General features: G+C 43.0%; 1 protein-coding gene across 1 annotated transcript in view; it reads right to left on the bottom strand.

The window, feature by feature from the left end:
- DNAH9 (dynein axonemal heavy chain 9) overlaps nucleotides 1-21,640 on the bottom strand; it is a 301,732-nt gene that overhangs the window by 67,536 nt on the left and 212,556 nt on the right. The window contains exons 50-52 of the mRNA XM_082373261.1: nucleotides 12,057-12,482; nucleotides 4,534-4,653; nucleotides 2,341-2,529 (exon numbers count right to left, since the gene is read on the bottom strand). Of these exons, the coding sequence (XP_082229387.1) occupies nucleotides 2,341-2,529; nucleotides 4,534-4,653; nucleotides 12,057-12,482 (735 nt within the window). The remainder of the gene's footprint in view (nucleotides 1-2,340; nucleotides 2,530-4,533; nucleotides 4,654-12,056; nucleotides 12,483-21,640) is intronic.

Below are 21,640 nucleotides of genomic sequence, written 5' to 3'. Positions count from 1 at the left end.
GTGAATGGACCCAGAGTCTGTCATACAGAGTGAAGTAAATCAGAAAGAGAAAAACAAATACCGTATGCTAACACATATATATGGAATCAAAAAAAAAATGGTCTTGAAGAACCTAGGGGCAAGATGGGAATAAAGATGCAGACCTACTAGATAATGGACTTGAGGATATGGGGAGGGGGAAGGGTAGGCTGGGCTGAAGTGAGAGAGTGGCATGGACATATATACACTACCAAATGTAAAATAGATAGCTAGTGGGAAGCAGCCTCATAGTACAGGGAGATCAGCTCGGTGCTTTGTGTCCACCTAGAGGGGTGGGATAGGGAGGATGAGAGGGAGACAACGCAACAGGGAGGGGATATGGGGATATATGTATACGTATAGCTGATTCACTCTGTTATACAGCAGAAACTAACATACCATTGTAAAGCACTTATACGCCAATAAAGATGTTAAAAAAAATTAAAAATAGAACTACCAAATGATCCAGGAATTCTACTTCTGGATATATATCTGAAGGAAATGAAATCACTATCTCAAAGAGATATCTGTACTTCATGTTCATTGCAGAATTATTCACAATAGCCAAGCTATGGAAACAACCTAAGTGTCTGTCAACAAATTAATGGATAAAGAATCATGGTGTGCATATATATATATATATATATATATATATATATATATATATATATATGACATATGAATCATATATATATGTACGCATATATGTGAATGACACATATACCATGGAATATTATTGAGCCATGAGAAAGAAGGAAATCCTGCCATTTGCAACAATATGGATGGACCTTGAGGGCATTACGCTAAGTGAAATAAGTCAGAGAAAGACAAATACTGTATGATGTCACTTATATGTGGAATCTAAAAAAGCCAAACTCACAGAAACAGAGTGTAGAATGGTAGTTGCCAGGGGCTGGGGGTGGGGGGAATGGGGAGATGTTGGTCCAAGTGTACAAACTTTCATTATAAGAAAAGTTCTGGGATTCTAATGTACAGCATGGTGGTTATAGTTAATACTGTATTGCATACTTGAAAGTTTCTAAGGGAGTAGATCTTAAATGTTCTCATCACAAAAAAGAAATGGTATTGTGTGAGGTGATGGAAGTATTAACTAAGCTACTGTGGTAATCATTTCACAATATACGTGCATCAAATCAACACATCGTACATCTAAAACTTACACAATGTTACATGTCAATTATATCTCAATGAAGCAGAAAAAAATTATTTAAAAAAATGCTTAAGAGCCACAAACAAAGCCAGAAAAATCCTTGCTGAGCGGCCACTGGGCTCCTCATCTTCATTCGCTCAGCTAATGATCGTCCTTTCAAAAATTTCCTTTTCCACAAGTGTTCAAGGAGAATAAATAACAGCTTTATCTTTTATTTCCCAATGCTGTAACAGTTTTTAAACCACTATTCAGCAAATCATCAGGTGAATGAGATTTTATGAGCTGATCTGTTAAGCCAACCACCACTAGACAGTATGGGCTTTGTGTTCCAAGGAAACACCTACAAATGAATTCTGGAATATAACCCTTGCTGTACGTGGTGAACTTCCTGTGCTGACTCTCACTGCAGCTGCTTTTTATGACTCTCATCTCATCCACTGGACTATGTTCTGCCAACATCCCAGTCTTGAGTGTCTTCTGTACCTCCTGCCAGTGGCGTGGAGGGCAGGCTGAAGACTCAGTGGATATTTGTGCATTGAGGACTGTGAGTGATGAGCAAGTGTCAAGATGTAACACATCCTGAACCCTCTTCAGCAGGGAACTAGCATTTCCCCATTCCACCATGTCAGCGTAGAGGGAGGAGTCGGGAGTAACATCCTCCCGCTCACACCGAGAACTGAGTACACGTGACCAAAGTAGATAAGCTGCTTTCATAAAGGGTGTCTGTGGGTCACAGACGCAGACGGGGGAGCTTTGGGGCCCGGTAACAAGGTGCGGTGCAGCGTTTGGGGAACGCTATGAAGTTTGGCACCAGAGCAGGAAGGCTGGAGGGAGATACAGGATGCGTTTGGTGCCCCTCGGGTTTTATAGTTTTGAGGAGTGTCAGGAGACAGCCTGGGGGCGGTGGGCCGGAGTTCCCACGGAGACCCAGGAAGAGGAGAGGTGCTGTGCTCAGGTGGCCTGGAGGGCAGTGTGGAAGGACAAGGGCGCACAGGTCTCCCTCCTGGGTCTCAGCGGCCACTAGGGGATACCCAGGTGGTCGTGGGGGGAAGAACACAAGCAGGGACTCAGAGGTTTGGGTCATTACCGTCACATGAGCTCCCCGGTCCCCACAGGCTGGTGGCGTCAGGACAGATGCGGGCTGGACTCACCTGCAGCTGGCTCAGGTAGGGTCTCCAGGTCCCGTCCATGAGGCTGCGCCGGTATTTCTTTGTAAAGAAGCCCAGGTACGAAATGAAAGCCGCCGTAAGTAAAATGTCTCCACATAATTTCCTTTCCTGTTGTTTGAAGTTCTGCACAGCTTCTGTCCACCTCACGCTTTCAGAGGCCAGTCCTCCCACCTATCATTCCAAAGAGCAGAGAGGGGAGAAGACACGTCATACCACAGGCTACAGAGCCACGATTCAGCCATGGAGAAGGCATGGCACACGCTTCACAGCAGGAGACTCAGGACATCATTTATGTGGCCCTTCTGATCAATGGCGGGGGGGGGGGGGGTTTGTACCGGCTGCAGCAAACACTGCAGTCAACGAGCCCCTGTTCTCTGCTCTGCGTTACGTGGGCTGTGGAGAGACAGGTCCTGAATGCAGGCTTCCAGGCCCTGCCCTTGACAGGTGTGGAGACGAATATGCCCACCTCGAAGGGCCGTGAAGAGGATTTAGTGTGACCGTGTGTGTTCATCACTTGGTACCGTGTCTGGTCCTTAGAACATAACAGAAAATCATGTACCTCTCTCTTCTCCTCTCCAAATGCTGGAGAAGTGAAAATAAATAAAATCAATTGCACTATAAATAATTCACAGTGGGTGGGGAGATCGGCATGGTAATTAAGACACAGAGTCAGATGCACTGAAACACGGGTGTGTGCAAAGTACCAAGACTGCAGAGCAGGGCCCGACTCTGCAGGCCCACGTTGGGGGGCGCCCTCTCCCAGAGGATAGACACTGTCTACAGAGGACTGTGAGGTGAAGCTTGGCTTCTGTGCTATGACTGATCCCTTTTTCTTCCTGGGAAGATGGCATCCTAGGATGTCAGAGCTGGGAGACCTGAGGGACTTGCCCATCGACCATTCCCACGCCATCTTAGATCACACAGATAAAGACCAGAAAGTCGAAGTGTCCTGTCTTCTGACACTTCAGCCACCCCAGGTTGGTGGGGGCGGGGATGGCTTCAGAGCTGGTCTGTCCTGAGTCCTAGAGCAGAGCTCCACCTGCCTCCTACGAGGACCAACGCAGAAAAGGCTCCAGCTGGGCAGAGAAAGGCCGCGCGAAATTCTGGAAACCAAACAGGGAACTGAATGGAAGACAGGCCGGCGGGGAGGTCCTGACTGCTTCCTGCACGTTAGTGGACGAGCTGTCTCTAGACCACACCGTTCAGTGAAGACGATCATCTCAAAGCTCTGCAGCTGCAGGTTCAACAAACAAGGGCACAGACACACCTGAGGCTTCGCCTCTTGTTACTGGAGCACGGCCGATTCAGTGACTGTTAGGAAACCTGGCTTTGTTATATACATAAATGGGGGCTGGAATAAATGTGAAAAGGGATGGATTCCACTTCCTTTCACTGGGGAGGAAGGTGCTGTAAAGGCTCTCGATAAAGAGAAATCACATCCCGCGGACACTGCTTTGCAGGCTCTTAGCTGATTCATGATGAGAAATATAAGCCATGGGGGATTAAAAAGGCTACAAATCCTCTGACACTCCTCTCATCAGGAGCTTGGGTCTGTGCTCCCTCTGCCTGGATCTGTCACTGCTTTGGCCAGTAGAACGCAGAGGAAGGATGTAGTGCTGGCTTTTGGTCCCAGGCCTTAAGAGAGTGGGACCTTCTACTTCCTGCCCTTGGAACACTTGCTCTTAGAGCCCTAAGTGGCCGTGTAAGTGACTGCCCTGCTGGAGAGACCAAGGTTATGGTCAGCAATGTTCAGGGTCAACCATCTGTCTTGTTCTTTTCTGCTTCTATCTCAGTGCCTCATCCTGTCCACACCCTTATTATCAAATATCCCACAGGTAAGAGCTTCAGGGTTTGCCTGTCGAACGCAAGCTTTGTCCTTAAACGCTCCCTCTGGCTGACGCACTTGTATGTAAGCACGTCACACCTCTTGTAAGCTTCCTGATCCATCCAATGCCCCATCCTCCCGGCCATCCCTGTGGGAAATCTCCTTTGACCAGACCAGGGTGTGCACTCACGCTTTTCTCAGGAGTCAGTCCCTGCAGCCCAGAGCATTTTATTATTTGCCCCCCAGTCAAAGCGGCACTCAGCTGCTCATCTATTAATATTTTGCACCTCTGCGGCACCTGCCAAGCTCAGCTCGTGTGATTAAAGCCCGCCGAGGAGGCCCACACTCACCAGGCGGTTTGCAAGGGAGATGGTGCCTGCAGTCGCTTCAGCTTCTTGCTGACATCTGAGTTTGTCAGCTGTTGCTTTCTCAAACTTGGCCGTGAGTTTGGCCAGGTTTTCATTAAGGTGCTGTTTAGGGAGGAACACAACGTCTGTCAGTAGTTCCAGTGCTTCAGAGATAGGGTTCACGGAGAGGGGATTTTTAAGGAAGGCCTCCTGGTGGGGGCTGTAAGGGACTGGGGAAGGCGGGCAGGGAGGGGAAGGAAGGCAAACTAGGGGGGCCCTCACGTGGATCCCAGTGGAAGTCCAGAGGGTCCCGACGCAAGTGAGAGGACTGAGCTTTTCTATCCAGCACCTCAGTCGTTGGTCCAGGACCAGGAGGGGTGACGGACCAGGAGGGAGAGGCTTAAATTCTGTCTCTCCCTGTTTTGGGGAGAAGGGGTTCCAGTAGCCTGACAAAAAAGTACAAGTGCTGCTTTTAGAAGCAAAAGCTCACTGAAGCCTGCGGAGGCCTGAAAATGGCCAGTAGGATCCCAGGGTGGGGGTGCTGGGAGGAGCACACACAGTCTGCTGCGGCTGGTTCGTGGGCTGGAATTGGGCTGTCTGCAACCTACGTCTGCCCTTTGCTTTTTTTTTTTAATTTAAAAAAAATTCATTTTATTTATTTATTTATTTAGGCTGTGTTGGGTCTGTGTTGCTGCGCACAGGCTTTCTCTAGTTGCGGCAAGCGGGGGCTACTCTTCGTTGTGGTGTGCAGGCTTCTCATTGCGGTGGCTTCTCTTGTTGCAGAGCACGGGCTCTAGGCACGTGGGCTTCGGTAGTTGTGGCATGCGGGCTCAGGAGTTGTGGCACACAGGCTCTAGAGCGCAGGCTCAGTAGTTGTGGCTTGCGGGCTCTAGAGCGCAGGCTCAGTAGTTGTGGCTTGCGGGCTCTAGCGCGCAGGCTCAGTAGTTGTGGCTTGCGGGCTCTAGAGCGCAGGCTCAGTAGTTGCGGCGCACAGGCTTAGTTGCTCCGCAGCATGTGAGATCTTCATGGACCAGGGATCGAACTTGTGTCCCCTGCATTGGCAGGTGGATTCTTAACCTCTGTGCCACCAGGGAAGTCCCCTCCCTTTGCTTTAAGGTCCCAGGAGTGCAAGACAACTTCACTTGACCTCATCGATTCTCTCCAATTATCCCAAAGTAGAGGAACATTTTTAAAAAAGACATGGTTTCAATTTTTTCTAAATTTATTAAGAATTCAGAATTCAAGGCACAGTCTTTGCTGCCCCCACGATGCATATTTGCATACACAAAGACACCTAGGCACATGGCAGACACCTCCAGATATGTCTCATGTCTGTGCAATAACAGGGCTTCAGGCTGCTTTGTCAGTCATTACCAAGTCACAAGAGAAAGAAATGAAGGGCCGAGTCTATATAGCCAAGCAGCTTAAGAAGTAGGTGGTGAGCCATCCAATTAACAATGGCAGGCTGGCCACATTCATTTACCTCCTCTTCTTCCCGAGATTTCTCTAAAATGGTTACGAAGCAGTTTAAAAAGTCATAAGCCCATAACATCAAGCAAATATTGAGGGCCACTGGAGGGTGAGGGATTCCAATAGATCTATGGAAGACCACAGATAGAGCAGTGGAAATGGCTGGAGCAGGGCAGAGGACACTGCAACGTAGAGCAGACCTCAAGTCACCAAGGGGGAAGCTGACCAGCTCTGCAGAGCCTCACATGCACTGGGGATTTGGAAATGTCAGGTGAGCTGCAGGGGGATGTTGAAAATAAGACGGTCAACTGGAAGCCTTTTGATCCTCCACCCCACTTCTCCATCCCCATGCAATGCCACCAGGCACCTGTGTCACCAGCAGGAGAGTCAACAGTGGCAGAGAAAGGACACCACGTTCTGGCATTTAAGATGCATCCAGGGCTTCCCTGGTGGCGCAGTGGTTGAGAATCTGCCTGCCAATGCAGGGAACACACGTTCGAGCCCTGGTCTGGGAAGATCCCACATGCTGCGGAGCAACTAGGCCCGTGAGCCACAACTACTGAGCCTGTGCGTCTGGAGCCTGTGCTCCGCAACAAGAGAGGCTGCAATAGTGAGAGGCCCGCGCACCGCGATGAAGAGTGGCCCCCGCTCGCCGCAACTAGAGAAAGCCCTTGCACAGAAACGAAGACCCAACACAGCCATAAATAAATAAATAAATAATTCCCATTAAAAAAAAAAAAAAAAAAAGACGCATCCAGAAAACTAATGCATACAGAATGGATAAACAAGGTCCTATTGTATATAGGGATCTATATTCAAAATCCTGTGATAAACCATAATTGAAAAGAATATTAAAAAGTATGTATATACATATATATATATATATAACTGAATCACTTTGCTGTACAGCAGAAATAAACACAACAAGTAATAGGCTGCATCCACCATAACTCATCTGATCTAGAAAACAAATTCTTCCAGTCTGCCAGATCTGCCCTTGTCTGCAGAGCTATACTCAGCTTTCGATCACTACTCTTGTAAACATGAAAGGAGAAGAAGACATTTGATTAAAGCCTAGATTAAAGGTAAACAAGAAGGAAAAAATGACCTGGGAAAAAGAGAGAACTTCATTCAAAAAAACAGCAACAAAGCATAAAACCCTTCATAATTAGTTTCTCCGGGAGATTCAAGATGTTTCATCCATAAAACAAGAGGATGCTAATAAAAGGAAAAGAGAACAACAACAAAGAAAACTTGTAGAAATAACCTTTATTGTTAATGTAAAAAATAATAAATTCAATAAATTAAAAGATGAATTTGAGGAAATCTAGATAGAATAAGAAAGCATAAAGTGACAAAAAGATAAGAGAAAATAGATGACCCATCAGAAGGTCCAATACCCAACCAATATGCATTCCAGAAAATGAGATTAAAAAGGAAACAGAAGGGAGATATAAAATCACCTTGTGGAACTGAAGAAAATAAGTCTCTACATGCCAAGCACAATGAATAAAAAAAGAATGGCAGCTAAGCACATCAATGTAAAGTTTCAGACACCAAGAATAAAGAAAAAATTGAAAGACTTCCAGAAAGGCAGAAACACAGCACATCCAGACTGTTCATCAGACTTCTCACCAGACAAAAAGATAAAGCATTCAGTGTTCTAAGGGGAAAAAATTAGCATCAGAATTTAATACACAGCAAAATAGTCAATTCAGTTTAAAAATAAAAAGATACGTCCAGACTGGAACATTAGAAAATTTACCTCTTATGTAACATTTCTGAGAAAGTTACTTAAGAACAAGCCATAGCAAAACAAGAGAAGAAATTAAGAAAGAAGCCATGGGGTCCAGAAGTCATTGGAACGAACCCAAGAGAGCAGTGAACGTGATTACTCTCCAAAACTGTTTGGAGCTTTAAGTTGGGGACAAGAGAGAAAAGTCTTGGGGGCAAAAGGGGACTCAGTAAAACACTGGATTGACTGGAGAGTTTTAAAAAATAAGGCTATGCCAGAGGAACTAATTGAAGAGAGAGAGAGAAAGAGGGAGAGAGAGAAGAAAGTCCAGGGGGAAAGGTATGTAAGAAAGTAAGTATAACAGCACTGAGATCTTCTATGAACAATATAGACAGGTTCATAGAATATAAACAGAATTTACTGATTTTTTGAATCAGTCAGTGGAGAGAGCAGGGGACAATTAATTTTGGTTACAGAACGCCATGTAGATATGTTCAGTGCTGGTGATTCAAAAGCAAAAGTAACGATAAATAATGATAATGAAGTTGGAGAGAGGAGGGAGGGGGATGAGCTGAAGGAAAGGGTAATAATTTCATCTTGAACACCGAGAGCTCCAAGGAAGCGGCCTCCATATGATTGAACGAGAAGTAAAGGTCATGTCAGAAAAACATAGTTGCTGTCATGATGAGAAGATAGGGGATGAATGTCTTCAAGCCTCGTGTAGCAGAAAGTCAACTGCCTGAAGAAGATACATCAAGAATAGGGATGCAGCACAGCACGCAGACAAGGGTCAGAAATTCAGATGAGCAGCCCAGGAAGATGATGTAAACTAGTCAGATAAGTCTAATGTTAAAAAAAATAGGGGCCGGTGGTGACTGGACTAAATGCAGCAAAACTGCCTGCTTGAGTGAGAAGCCACTGCTTAACTCCAGGGTCGGTTAGTGATATTCAGGAGTCTTCTGATTATTATAAGACTGGCCAGAAATCAGAATTTTTGTTTTAAATATTGGCAATTAATTAAATCTTTGGCAAACACATTGTGCAGGCCAAATAAAACACATTTAAGCCACTAGGTAGCAAGCTCTGAGTGGCATCAACAATCAGAAGAAACAGACAAAAGAAGGAAAAGGGCAGGAGACTGTCGTTTTTCATTTGAAGCTCTTCTCTACTCTCTGATATTTTACTTATGTGTGAGTAAATGCTGGATGAAGATGCCTTCCTTGTTTTTATTACTATTATTTTTATAAATTGTCACGTTCTTAATAGAAGGAAAGAAATTGTGTTCTTAATAGAAAAAAAGAAAATGCACATAAACAAAACCATGCAAAATCTACCACCAGGAGATAACCACCACTATTCATATTTGTGTGTACTTTAATTATATGTATAAAATCAAGTTGAAGTTACCTTGTAGAATCTGTTTTGGAAGATGCTTTTTTTTTTCACTTTATGCATCTTGAATATAAAAGTCTTTACTTGGAATTATCCTAAAATCCTAAGAAAAAGACTTGGCGGGGGTGTAACAGGAGAGGTCTGGCGATGGCCTCAGGGGCACAGAGGGAGGCACTTTCCTGTCCTGGGTGGGCTTCTGTATTCAGGACGGGTGTTATTGGTGGGGGAGTGTCTGCACTCCTGGGATGTTGATAGGCACGTGGATAAGCAAAGGATGGAGAGGAGGTTGTTAAAAGAGAGAACGCGTTTTTTCTCAAAAAATATTTGGGCAGAAGAGAAGTGTCTTCCAAAGGTAGCCAGGTATTTTAAAAATATTCTGATGGCTTCCACAGGTTGAATGGGCCCATCGTGTGCATGTTGGCTACTAAAAAGGTATAAACATTTTGAAAACATTCCCTCTGCCCCAGATGTTCCTTTAGTTAAAATAACTTAAGAAAGAGATCTTTGAAAATGCAGTTCTCGCAACACTTTTCCAGGAGAGACTGAAGAATATGAAAATTATCAGAAGGTCTCTTCTCTCCAAAAGCAGTCAAGGGGCTGTTAGTGTTCTGCCCTTGGTATTCTTTCAAGTGGGCCATTGTGAGCGTGATTATCAGTAAACTGGCCCATGAACATCTGGATTTATAAAGCAAACGTACTGAGAGATTAGCTGCTTTGCCAAAGCATCTCTTCTTTATAGAGAGTCTGGCTGCGGGGATCTTTGAACTAGAGCCTTTAACCATAGAATTTAGTCTATCGATCAATAAACCCGTGAAACTTGAAGCATGTGGCATGTCTGCAATCTCCCGTTTCACAATTTGTAAAACCCTTTTTATCATCATGAGAAACTTGCAGTAAGAATCTTATTTGCCTGGAATGCACATGTAGAAATGAAAGATCCAGGGGATGTTTTGGCTTGAACTTGATCACGGTAGTGACTGATGACCAGGGCTTGCACATGATGGCACATGCAGGAGGAGGAGGAGGTGGAGGGAAAGCAGGGGTCAGTGGTCATCGGAACCCTGGTGGTGGCGGCAGTTCCCTGTGTCCCTGTGGGCTGGGCTCTGGGCTTGTGCTTTACATGCCTTCTCTCCTTTTATCCTCAAGGCAAAATCATGAATAGCCAAAATGGACTATTATTGTGTCCATTTTACTTCAGGAAGCTGAAGTTTGGGCTCTGGAAAGGCCTTTCTAAAGGTCACCCATCGGTGAATAGCACAGCATGGACTGGAAGGTCTGCTGATGGGTTTTCAGCTGCTATGTCATCCTGCAGGATTCTGATTTCTACCTCTCACTTTGGTGATACCAATTTTAATGGCAAAGATGAAGTTCAAGGTGTGAATCCAGAATCACCTCCATCCCCCAATCCTGGGTGAGGGTCATACAATCAAAATATGAACAAGAGGCTAATAATTTTGTATTTATGGCCAAGGGACCCCCCCCAACCACCAACCACAATATGCTACATGCTTTTACAAGCTTCTATAAAGCACTGCAGGTAGCATCACACATGCCCTGCAGGCCCACACATCCACACTGCTGAGAGTGAGGGGGGCGGACAGTGGCCAGAATGGAAGAGAATGGTGCACAAGGTGGGGAAAGGTGGCTAAAACCTACATTTCAAAGGGGAAAAAGAATCTCCCATTTTTTGAAATTATCTACAAAACAGAAGCAGATTCACAGACATAGAGAACAGACTTGTTTCCTATGCCTGGAAAGCCACTTGAACTTCCCAGGTCTCGGTGTTTTCGTCTGTAAGTTGGGAGCAGTAAATCTGTAAGTGAAATTCTGCCAGAAATGTATATAAAGTTGATTTAAAGTTTGCTGTGACCGTCCATGAGGAGCATATGACCTCAAAAGCACTTGCTTTTGGGGCTGATTTTGTTAAGTGGGGGAAAATCTTAATTTCAAAGATTAGATCCTTGTGCCAAATTAATTTCTGGTGCTTTTGGGTCTGGAAATCAAAACAGAAAGGGGATTATTTCTAGCACCTAATGGAAGCACCTAGGAAGATGATCCATTTATTCTTGCAACGGTTTGTACTTTGGGTCACGACAACCTTGCTAGGGACAGGAAGGAAGGGGGAGGGATGGATTGGGAGTTTGGGATTACCAGATGCAAACTATTATGTATAGAATGGATAAACAACAAGGTCCTACTGTAGAGCACAGGGAACTATATTCAATAACCTGTGATAAACTATAATGGAAGAGAATATGAAAAAGAATGTATGTATATGTATAACCGAATCACTTTGCTGTAGAGCAGAAAATAACACAACATTGTAAATCAACTATACTTCAATAAAATAAACTTTAAAAAAAGAATCTCCCATTTTTGACCCTTTCTTCATAACTATCAGATGTGTAAAAATATTAGATTCATTGTGGCTAATAAGATAGCAGCTGGTTCCATGGATAATACAGTTCATTTATTATATGTATCCATCTGTCATCTTTTCTTTCCTCAGAGGAAAAGGAAAAAACCTTTTAGGACCAAAGCGTAAACCCATGGTCCAGTGGATCTGTCTTGTTTGGATTATACAGTGTTTGAGGAAGAAATTATAAAAGTTGCCTCTACTGGGGCTTCCCTGGCGGTCCAGTGGTTAGGACTCTGTGCTTCTACTGCCGGGGGCCCGGGTGGGTTCAATACCTGGTCAGGGAACTAAGATCCCACAAGCTGTGCGGTGTGACCGAAAATAATAATAATAATAGTAATAATAATAATAATAATAATAATAATAATAATAATAATAAACGTCTTTAAAAAAATGTTGCCTCTACTGAAAAATTAGGAGATTTTGGGTAACAGTTTGGTTTTCTTTAAAAATCAGGGCTGAGGCGCTGGGGCCTGGAGGAGAGGCTGTTTGCCTCAGGTGGGGGTCACTTACAGCGATCTTGGCTTTAACAGCAGCCAGCTTCTCCTGGGCGGCAGCGAGGTCCGAGGTGGCCTTGCTCAGTGCTTGGCGCTTGGGTTCCACGTCACAAAACACCTCGTAGAACCTCACAATGTTTATGACCCAAGAGCAGAGGCCGGCGGCTGCGTAGGACTTGGTGGCCACGAACTCGGGATTGAACTCAGGGTCATGCAGATACGGCTTGATGGCCTTGAGGCAGTTCTCGTGAATGTTCTCCTTGTCAAAGTGGATGAGGGAGTCCAGGAAGCCGTCCACCTTGGCCATGGTGACCTTGGCGGCCTTCCAGCTGCGGTCCTTGGGCACCTTGCCCCCGGGGGCCATGAGAGCCATCACGGCCGCACTGACATTGCTGACGGCCGGCGGCGGGGAACCGAAAGACTTCAGCTCTGTCAGGTTGGTCTGGAAGAGAGAGGCAGGTCATTAGAGGAAAACGAATGCCTCTCTGTCCTCGGCCACTAATGGAGCCGGGCTCAGAGCGATCAATCTCAAAGGGCCGCTTTGAAGCCTGAGGCAGCCCTCGGAATTTTAAATATCATGACTCATCAAAAGGGAACCGAGCGACTCCCCAGTGGCTTCAGACTTCCCCGAATGGTTAGCCGAGACTCAGCTAGGTTCTCTCAGTGCTTTGACTCATGGCCCACCAGAAACACACAATTTTTTCACATTTAACTGAAAAATATAAGGATGCCAACATACTCTGAAATATGCAGCATGCCATGAATAAAAGACAAGGTTATTATAAATTAATTTCCATCTTGGATTGAAGAGAATAGCACTGTAACCCAACTAATTTTTTTTCTTTAATTCAACTGCCTTGTTCCAGGAGCTCGTGCTAACTGCACCTGGCTGTCCTGAGAGCAAAGTGGCATTTTCTGCCAAGAAATAATTCAGACAGAAAGCCAGGCACACCCTGTGCCGTCACTGCCTCTGCCTAGACATGGGTTTGTCCTGTGCTCCAAGTTTCACTTGCTCTAGAAAGATATGGCTGAAAGGGCTGACCCTGGAAAGCCACTTGAACTTCCCAGGCCTCGGTGTTTCCATCTGTTAAGTCGGGAGCAGTAAATCTGTAAGTGAAATTTTGCCAGAAATGCATATAAAGTTGATTTAAAGTTTGTTGTGACCGTCCATGAGGAGCATATGACCTCAAAAGCACTTGCTTTCGGGGCTGATTTTGTTAAGTGGGGGAAAATCTTAATTTCAAAGATTAGATCCTTGTGCCAAATTAATTTGGGGTGCTCTTGGGCCTGGAAATCAAAACAGGAAGGGGATTATTTCTAGCACCTAATGGAAGCACCTAGGAAGATGCTCCATTTTTTCTTGCAACGGTTTGTACTTTGGGTCATGACAGCCTTGTCAGGGACAGGAAGGAAGGACAGCACAGATGTGGCAGATGTGCTCGCATACCTGTCCTAGTGGTTTCCCCTGGGCGAAAGAGGACGAAGTGTGAAAATACAATCAGAAACGAAAAGCCCACAATTTAAAAATATTAGTTTGTTAAGCATGTTCAACACATTGAATTAAGAAAATATAAAAATGTATAAAGATGAAATTGAATTCTATAACCCAGATGCATCATTGTTAATATTTCAATATAAATCCTTCCAGCTTTTTTGAATATTCATATATATCTATACATTAATCACAACTCTGGTTTCGGAGACAGAAAACCTAGCTGAAGTACAAAGGCGGATTTTCTTGCTCATGTATCTGGGGAGGATGGGATGTGGGGACCAGTGGAACTGTGTTTGGAACTGCGCCAGCAGGATTCTCTGGACTCCCTTGTTTCTGCTTCTCCACGTACAGGAGTTTCTTTTTTACCAACCAGCTTCTTCATGTTGCAAGGCACTCGGCTAACCTCTCTGACCTCTACCTGGGCCACTTCCCCAGGCTCTCACTGAGCTCTGGGCACACTCACCTCTTCCCACTTCCCACCTCAGGACCCCTGCCTGCAACCCTCCTTCCTATGCCATTTGCCTGGCTGACCCCTTCTCATCCATCCAGATCTCAGTTCAGAAGTCCTCCCACGCAGAGAGACTCTCCCCGCCAACCTCCTCTTCCTAGTCGCTGCCTATCTGAGCACCCTGGTGACCTGCATAGAACTGAGGGCAATTGGAAAAGGTTACCACTGTTTCCTTCTGGACTTACTATGCTCCTCTCCTTCATGCGAACAGGGAACTCATCTCTCTCGCTAACCACTGCAGCCCCCGTGCCTAGGACGGAGACTGGCACACAGTAGGTGCTCATCATCAACACATGTGTTGGGCGAGCGAATGAGAGGAAGGGGTGCCGCAGCTCCAGGCTCACATCCATCACTTTGCAACTAGAAGGGAGGAAGATTTTTTTCCTCCAACGCAAGTCAAAATAAAAAGGTCCTGGGAAATGATCTTGTTCAGTGAGGTGGGGCTCCTGTCACCAGTCACCGTGGGGCAGGTGATGTGGCACTGCTAATAGGAACACAGGATGCAGGAGACATTCCTCAGAAGAAGGCAGACGTGGTTTTGAATGAGCCGGCATCAGGCACACTCCCCTCCCTGCCTTAGGTCTCTTGTTCTAGCTGATGCCTTGGCCTTGCCTGCTCTTCCCAGGTACCTGCCTGATGAATTCGCTCCTCTCCAAGTAAAAACTTCTCCCTCTCAAGGAGGCCCACACCCATCACCTTCTTTAATACTGCAACCTCCCACCTCCTCAATCCCCTCCCCAGCTGCCCTGGCCCCAGAGCTGCCCCTGACTCTGCTCTACGGTTTTCTTTATTCTGCAGCATCTGTCACATTCTAACGCATTGTATAAAGTGCTTTTTCATTAGGCTGCTTGTCCCTCACCCGCCCCCTGTGCTAGAACAGACTCTTCACAGAGGCAGTGCCCTCGTTTATGGGCACACCACACGCACCCAGAACACTGCCTGCCGTTGAGGGCAGTCAGGGAGTCTCTGCTGAGTGAATAAATGTGTCTGCACAGTCATTCATTTGGCAAATGGGGATACAGTGGTAAATAAGAAAGGCAAAGTCCTTTTGCTCATGCATGTGGGAGAGGTGGGCAGAAAAAGAGGCCAATCTTTGATATATTGGATAGTGAGAAGTGCTCTGAAGAAACAAAACAAAACAGGGCTAATGGGATAGCGGTTTCTTGAGGGATGATGGTGCCACTTTGGCTAGGGAGGGAGACCTGGGAAAGCCTTAGAGAAACTGCCATTGCACGTTGGGGAAGGGCAGAGCGTAAATGTGCAGGCGGGGGCAGGCACAAATGCCAGATTCCAGCACGATTCATAAGAGCTCTTCACATATATATGAGGATGCTAACTCTTTTTTTTTTAATTAAAAAAATTTGTTTATGATATTCTGTGACACGTAGAAATTTAGTTTTTATGTAGCCCAATTGAATAATCCTTTTCCAGATGATATCATGCTATCATCCTTTGTTTTTATGCTTAGAAGCGTCTTTCATATACATATGAAAATTGACCTGACCTTATAATAATTTTTCTAGTTCTTTTACAGTTTGTTTCTTATTGTTCACTGGTTTACAAGGTAACACTGTTTTGTCCTTTTATTAAAAGAATAACTATTTATTGTGAAATACTTAGCAAAGATGAAGATGAAAGCCAGAATCACTCCTGATTTTACTACCTAGAGGTAAACATTAGTTATGTGCTGGTGTGTTTCATTATATGTACTTAACAGATGGACTAACAGAGAGACACAGAAAAGAAAGATGCGTGAACATATATGAATGTGGTATATATCTGGCTCATTCATTTATATATACATATACATATATGTACACACACATATACATATATCAATCATTGTTTACATTATTTTTTCAAACCTGGCTTTCACTGAAAATTGTATCTTAAACTTTTTCATGTCATGAATTATTTTTGCAAAACATGATTTTAAATAAAGTATGCACAATTTTCTCTCATTTAGATGGTCCATAATTTATTTAGCCAACCCCATACTGTTGGGCATCTAGGTTGTTAAATTTTTAATAGCTGTTTAAATGATATGAACTTTTAATGACATTAGAAATAAATAAGCCAAAAATCACACTGGAATTAAATTAGACTTACATTTAACTTATAAATTATTTGAGGAATAGTGACATCCTTATAATATTAAATCTTCCCTTACACAAACTTGGTACATCTATTTGCCTATTTATATTTTATATTACTCAACAAAGATGTGTAGTTTTCTTCACAAAGTTTCAATAAATTTATTTATGTTTATTTGTACCATGTGTTTTGGCTGCTATCTTGAAAATATTATATTTTCTAACTGGCTACTGCTGATATTAGGGAAGCTATTAAATTTTGTAATGGGCCCTTAAGTCTTCTCTTTTATTTGTTTTATTACATTTTTATGACATCTATGAAAAATAATACATTTGTCTGGTACTTCACAACATTTACATGATTACCATTTTTCATTTATTATTGCATGGCTAGAAATTTTAGGATAACTGTTTTATAATAGCAGCGAAGGGGGTCATTATCGTGCTTTTTCTATGTTAACGGGAATTCCGCTAATGCTCTACCATTAGACAGGATGTTTTGCTCCTGGACTGAGATTGATTGCTTTGTGTTAGCAAAATATCCAAATATCCTTTTTTTCCTACTTTACGAAGAGTTTTAATAGGAATGGATGTTGAAGTGTGTTGAGCACCATTCTGACATCTCTCAAAATGACTACAGAGCTTTTCTTCTTTGACCTATGATTGGGTATGTTTACAGGAGTAGTATTATATAAGGAAAACTTATCAGTTGGTAGCATATTGTTGTTTGAATAAATTGCTGGATTTGATTTACTAGCATTTCATATGGATGCCTTATATCACTATTCATAAATTCGATTAATCTGTTTTATTTTCTTGTGCTCTCTCTATCACTTTTAGTATCAAACTTATCACATAATCAAGGGCTTAAAAAGTCCTGTAGGAAAGAAGTCTGTTAAACTCTGTAACCCTAGAATTCTCAAAATCATTTAATTATAAAATCTACTTTTTATATAACTTGTTAATATTAAGTTAAAAGTCAAATGATAGGGAGAAAGTATTTACAACATATATACCAAGACATATAGTAAGAATTTATTTTAAAAACCCTGTAAATCAATTAGGAAAAGGGAAATTATCTCATAAGAAAATGGACAAAGAATCTGAACAAATAATGGACAAAGGAAGAAATCTAAATATTTGAAAAGTTGCCCAGTCTCATTAGAGTCAAACCATTTACATTTTTTTTAAATGAAAAATTTTTTGCTCTCCTGTTGAGAAAAATTAGGATAATTGAAAATATCTAAGATTGGCAAAGGTGTGGGGAAAGCAGTGTTTATAACTGTAAATGAGAAGAGCTATTTTGGACAGAAATTGAGCATTATTTATATAAAAAAAGAGAATATTGTTTATATGAGTTTCCTATTGCTTCTGTAACAAATTACCACAAACGTGGTGACTTAAAACAACATGAATTTATTATCTTACAGTTCTGGAGGTGAGGGGTCCTAAGCTGAAGATGCTGGCAGGGCTGGTCCCTTCTGGAGGCTGGAGGGGAGACTGCTCCTTGCTGCTCCCACTTCTGGAGGTCGGCCGCATTGCTTGGCTCAAGGCCCCACAGCACATCAGCTGTGTCCACCCCCTGCCCTTGTCACCATATCACCACCTTCTCCTTCCGACCTTCTTGTCTCCCTCTTCTATGGACCCTTGTGATGGCATTTAGGACCCACCTGGATAACCCAGGGTAATCTCCCCACTGCAAGATCCTTGACTTAATCATACCTACAGAGTCACTGTCACCATACGTAGTAAAATTCACAGGTTCCAGAGGTTAGGACGTGAGTATCTTTAGGGGTGGAGGAGGCATGATTCAGCCTGCCATGCTGTTCTACCAAACAATTGTACTTCTAATTTGGCTCAGAGAAATATTTGCACATATGCAGTAAAGACGTATGCACGAGGATATTTGTATTGGAGAAAAGAGAGAAACTAATTAAACACTCAACAGTAGATACATGGCTAAATGAAATAGAGTACGACTATAGCCTAGAATACTACAAAGCATTAAATCAACAAGATTCAATGTATGTACTGGCATGAAATAGTCTTGTTTCACGAAGAAAAGTAAGTTTCCATTATCCATTTGTATTTAAAATATGACATATTTTATATGTGCATTTGTACAAATATAAATACATAGAAAAATTGCTGGACTAGATACAGCTCAAATTCTTCCAGGAGTTTTCGTTTGGGAGAGGACTGGGGCTGGAGTGGAAAGAAGGGTGACTTTATATTTTACCCTATATATTCTATACTATTTGAATTATTCATAACACCAAAAATGCCATTATATGTTATTTGTATAATAAAAAATAAGTTTACTATAAAAAATCCATAGGAAATAAAGAGAAAATTCCAAGTAATTCTGTAAGGAGAAAAAAAAAGGCCATGAAATTGTAAGCAAAACCATTCTTCAACTAAGGCAGGAAAAGTTATACTGGATTTATTTCAGTTTAGCTATAAAAGTGAAATAAAACTGCCAAAGCAGAGACTTAAAATGTACAGAGACTTACTACCATGCTCTGATTTATGTATTAACTAAAGATTTATTGTTAACTTTGAAAATGATGAGAAAATAGGGATGTGGTCCTTAAATACCAGAGTGCTGTGAACGCAGAAAAATTTGAGGCTACTTGAGGGGTCCTTGGGTACATGAAGCAATACCTCCCCTGTCACATGCAGTACAGTCTGATCCATTCTGCTTCACTAGGCGGGGCGGGGGTGGGGGCAGCTGGGAGAAGCGGGTGAAGGCAGTTCAAAAGGTACAAACTTCCTGCTGTAAGATAAAGAATCCTAGGGATGTAAGGTACAGTGTGTACAGTTAATAACACTGTATTGTGCATTTGAAAGCTGCTAAGAGAGTAAATCTTAAAAACAAAAAAACATGGAAAACATTGTAACCATGTGTGGTGACGGATGCTGACCAGGCTTACTGTGCTGATCCTTCTGCAACACATTTGTATGTATCGAATCGATACGTTGTACACTTGAAACTCCTATAATGTTATATGTCAATTACACCTCACGTTAAAAATTGCTGTCTGAGACCCATGAATCAGTTGTATCCTGCAGATTGTAAACACTGGTCCACAGTTAAACTTCTTAGTGATGCCACGGGCTGTTATTGATCACACTCGAGCCACCTTTAGAGACTCATCTGCATGTCGCCTGTGCACCTTCGGCTCAGACACACCACACCCTTTCATGCACCTGTGTCTTACGAACATTGTTCCTTTCTGGGATGGGCTTTTCTACCTCCTGGTCCATCTAGTGAAACACTCATCCTTGTGGCCCTTGTGTCATGGGGTTTCTCTTCCCTAGTTTCTACCTGGCCAGGTGGTTAGCTATGCCCTTTTCTGTGCTCTCCAGCCACTGAAAATTTTAAACTTTTATTTCTATTAATGGAGTCCATACACAGTTCAGAGCTACTAGGCTGAGAACAAAACACATGCCCACTCCCCCCCCAACTCCAGCTCTCCAGAAGCCACCACTTACAAATTCTTCCATCACTCCTTTTAGATTTCATGCCTTATTGATAATGGATACACTGATGCTGCTATGTACTTCATTTTAGATGCTCTTGAGAGACTTCCTATTGTAGAGTGACTATTTATTTTTATTGTCCTCTTTTCTCTCCTAAGGTCCTCCCCCCAATATGGTCACATCAAAATTTTAGTTCAAATTCAGTATGTACATGACTACGATTATAAACATTGGTTACCTTGGGTTATATTTTCTTGTTTGTATACCTTTAAATTTTTTTCTGAAATTAATAAATACTTTCATTGTTTGTTTCCTTATAAGGTAAACTTTTAGGCAAATATCCGAAAGAGGAGGTACTTGGGAGAAGACATTCCACACAGAAGCAATTTCTCGTTCAAAGGCCCTGGGCTGATGTTGTGCTGGAAGTGTTTCAGATACAGTGAGGAGGTCAGTGTGGGTGACTGGAGTGACAACTGGGAGAGAAATGACTGGGGTGTAGACCGTATAGTAGAAGAGATGAACCAGGCAAAATCATGTAGGGCCTTGCAGGCCACGGTGACAACTTCGGATTTTATTCTGAATATGATGGATCCTAAAATTTATATGGAACCATAAAAGACCCAGAATTGCCCAAGCAATTCTCTTCCCGAAGAAAAAGAACAAAGCAGGAGGCATAACCCTCCCAGACTTCAGACAATACTACAAAGCTATAGTAATCAAAACAGCATGGTATTGGCACAAAAACAGACATATGGATCAACAGAACAGAATAAAGAGCCCAGAAATAAACCCATACACCTATGTCAATTAATCTTGAATATGATGGGAAGCCAATGGAAGATTCCGAACAGAGGGATGATGTGGTCAAACTGTTGTCTTAAAAAGGTCACTCAGACAGCTGCAATGGGCAAAGACAGCACTGGAGCAAGGCTGTAAACAGGGAGGCCAAGTGAGAGGCTATTGCAATAGTCCAATGAAGAAACGATGGTGGCTTGGACCAGGGTGACAGCAGTAGAGATGATATAAAGCATTTGAATTCTAGATATATTCTGAAAGTAGAATGGATAGAACTTGCTAATAGATTGGATGGGAGTGTGAGATAAAGAGCCCATTAATTCCTATTTGCCCCTTTCTTTGTAACAGAGAAAAGAAAGTGAGGGATTAAGAAGTTCAGTGACTAGTGCCAGGCTCCACAGCCAGTTAGAAGAAAGCACCTATCATGTTGCCTGGTACATAGTAGGCACTCATTAAAAAAGAGTTTCACTCCTTTTGTGGCAGAGATATCTAGACTTCAAATCCAGTGCTATTTTCAGAATTCTATCCCATTACTTCCATGAGTTACATCTCTATGTGATTATTTCTACCAACAATGATCAACTAACTAATCAGCCAACAAATTAACCAGGAGTATTTATGGGCTTTTGCTGTTTCCAGCGTTGTGGAAACAGACGAGGTAACACTGTTATAATGACATCATCAACCACAACAAATGTTTACTGAATGGCTGCCATCTGTTAGCTACTTTTCATACCTTACCACATTGAATCCTTATAACAACCTGATGGGGACTATATTACTATTACCTCCATTTTACAGGTGAGGAAACGGACGCTTAGAGAAGAAAAAATCATTCCTAGAGCCACATGCAGTGAATAGTTCAGCCAGGACTTGGACTCAGCTCATCTTCGAAAATATAAATCCCTGTGTCAAAAGATCTTATGAAAGACATCAGTCTTCTTGGCAAGAAATGATCAATGAGCACTTACAAGAGGGTGAATAAATAAAGTGGTCTCTCTTTTGTGCTCTGGAAGTCAGAAAAGGGAGAGACTGATCTCGAATGTAAGTTTGATTTTGAAATATGGGTCGTATTTAGACAGAGTGAGATGAAAGGAGAGGGAATCCTAGGTTGCGGCAGTGAAGTGATGTCTAATCAAAGGCCTGGCGGTTGAGATGCTGCTACTGGGGGGTCAGGGAGACCCAGACCCGGCTGTATTAAAAGGTTCAGGCTGAGAAGCGGTAGC

This window comes from Balaenoptera borealis (genome assembly GCF_965194805.1).
Source record: "Balaenoptera borealis genome assembly, chromosome: 20".
NCBI classification, from domain to species: Eukaryota; Metazoa; Chordata; class Mammalia; order Artiodactyla; family Balaenopteridae; genus Balaenoptera; species Balaenoptera borealis.
This window is presented reverse-complemented; position numbering and strand designations above follow the sequence as displayed.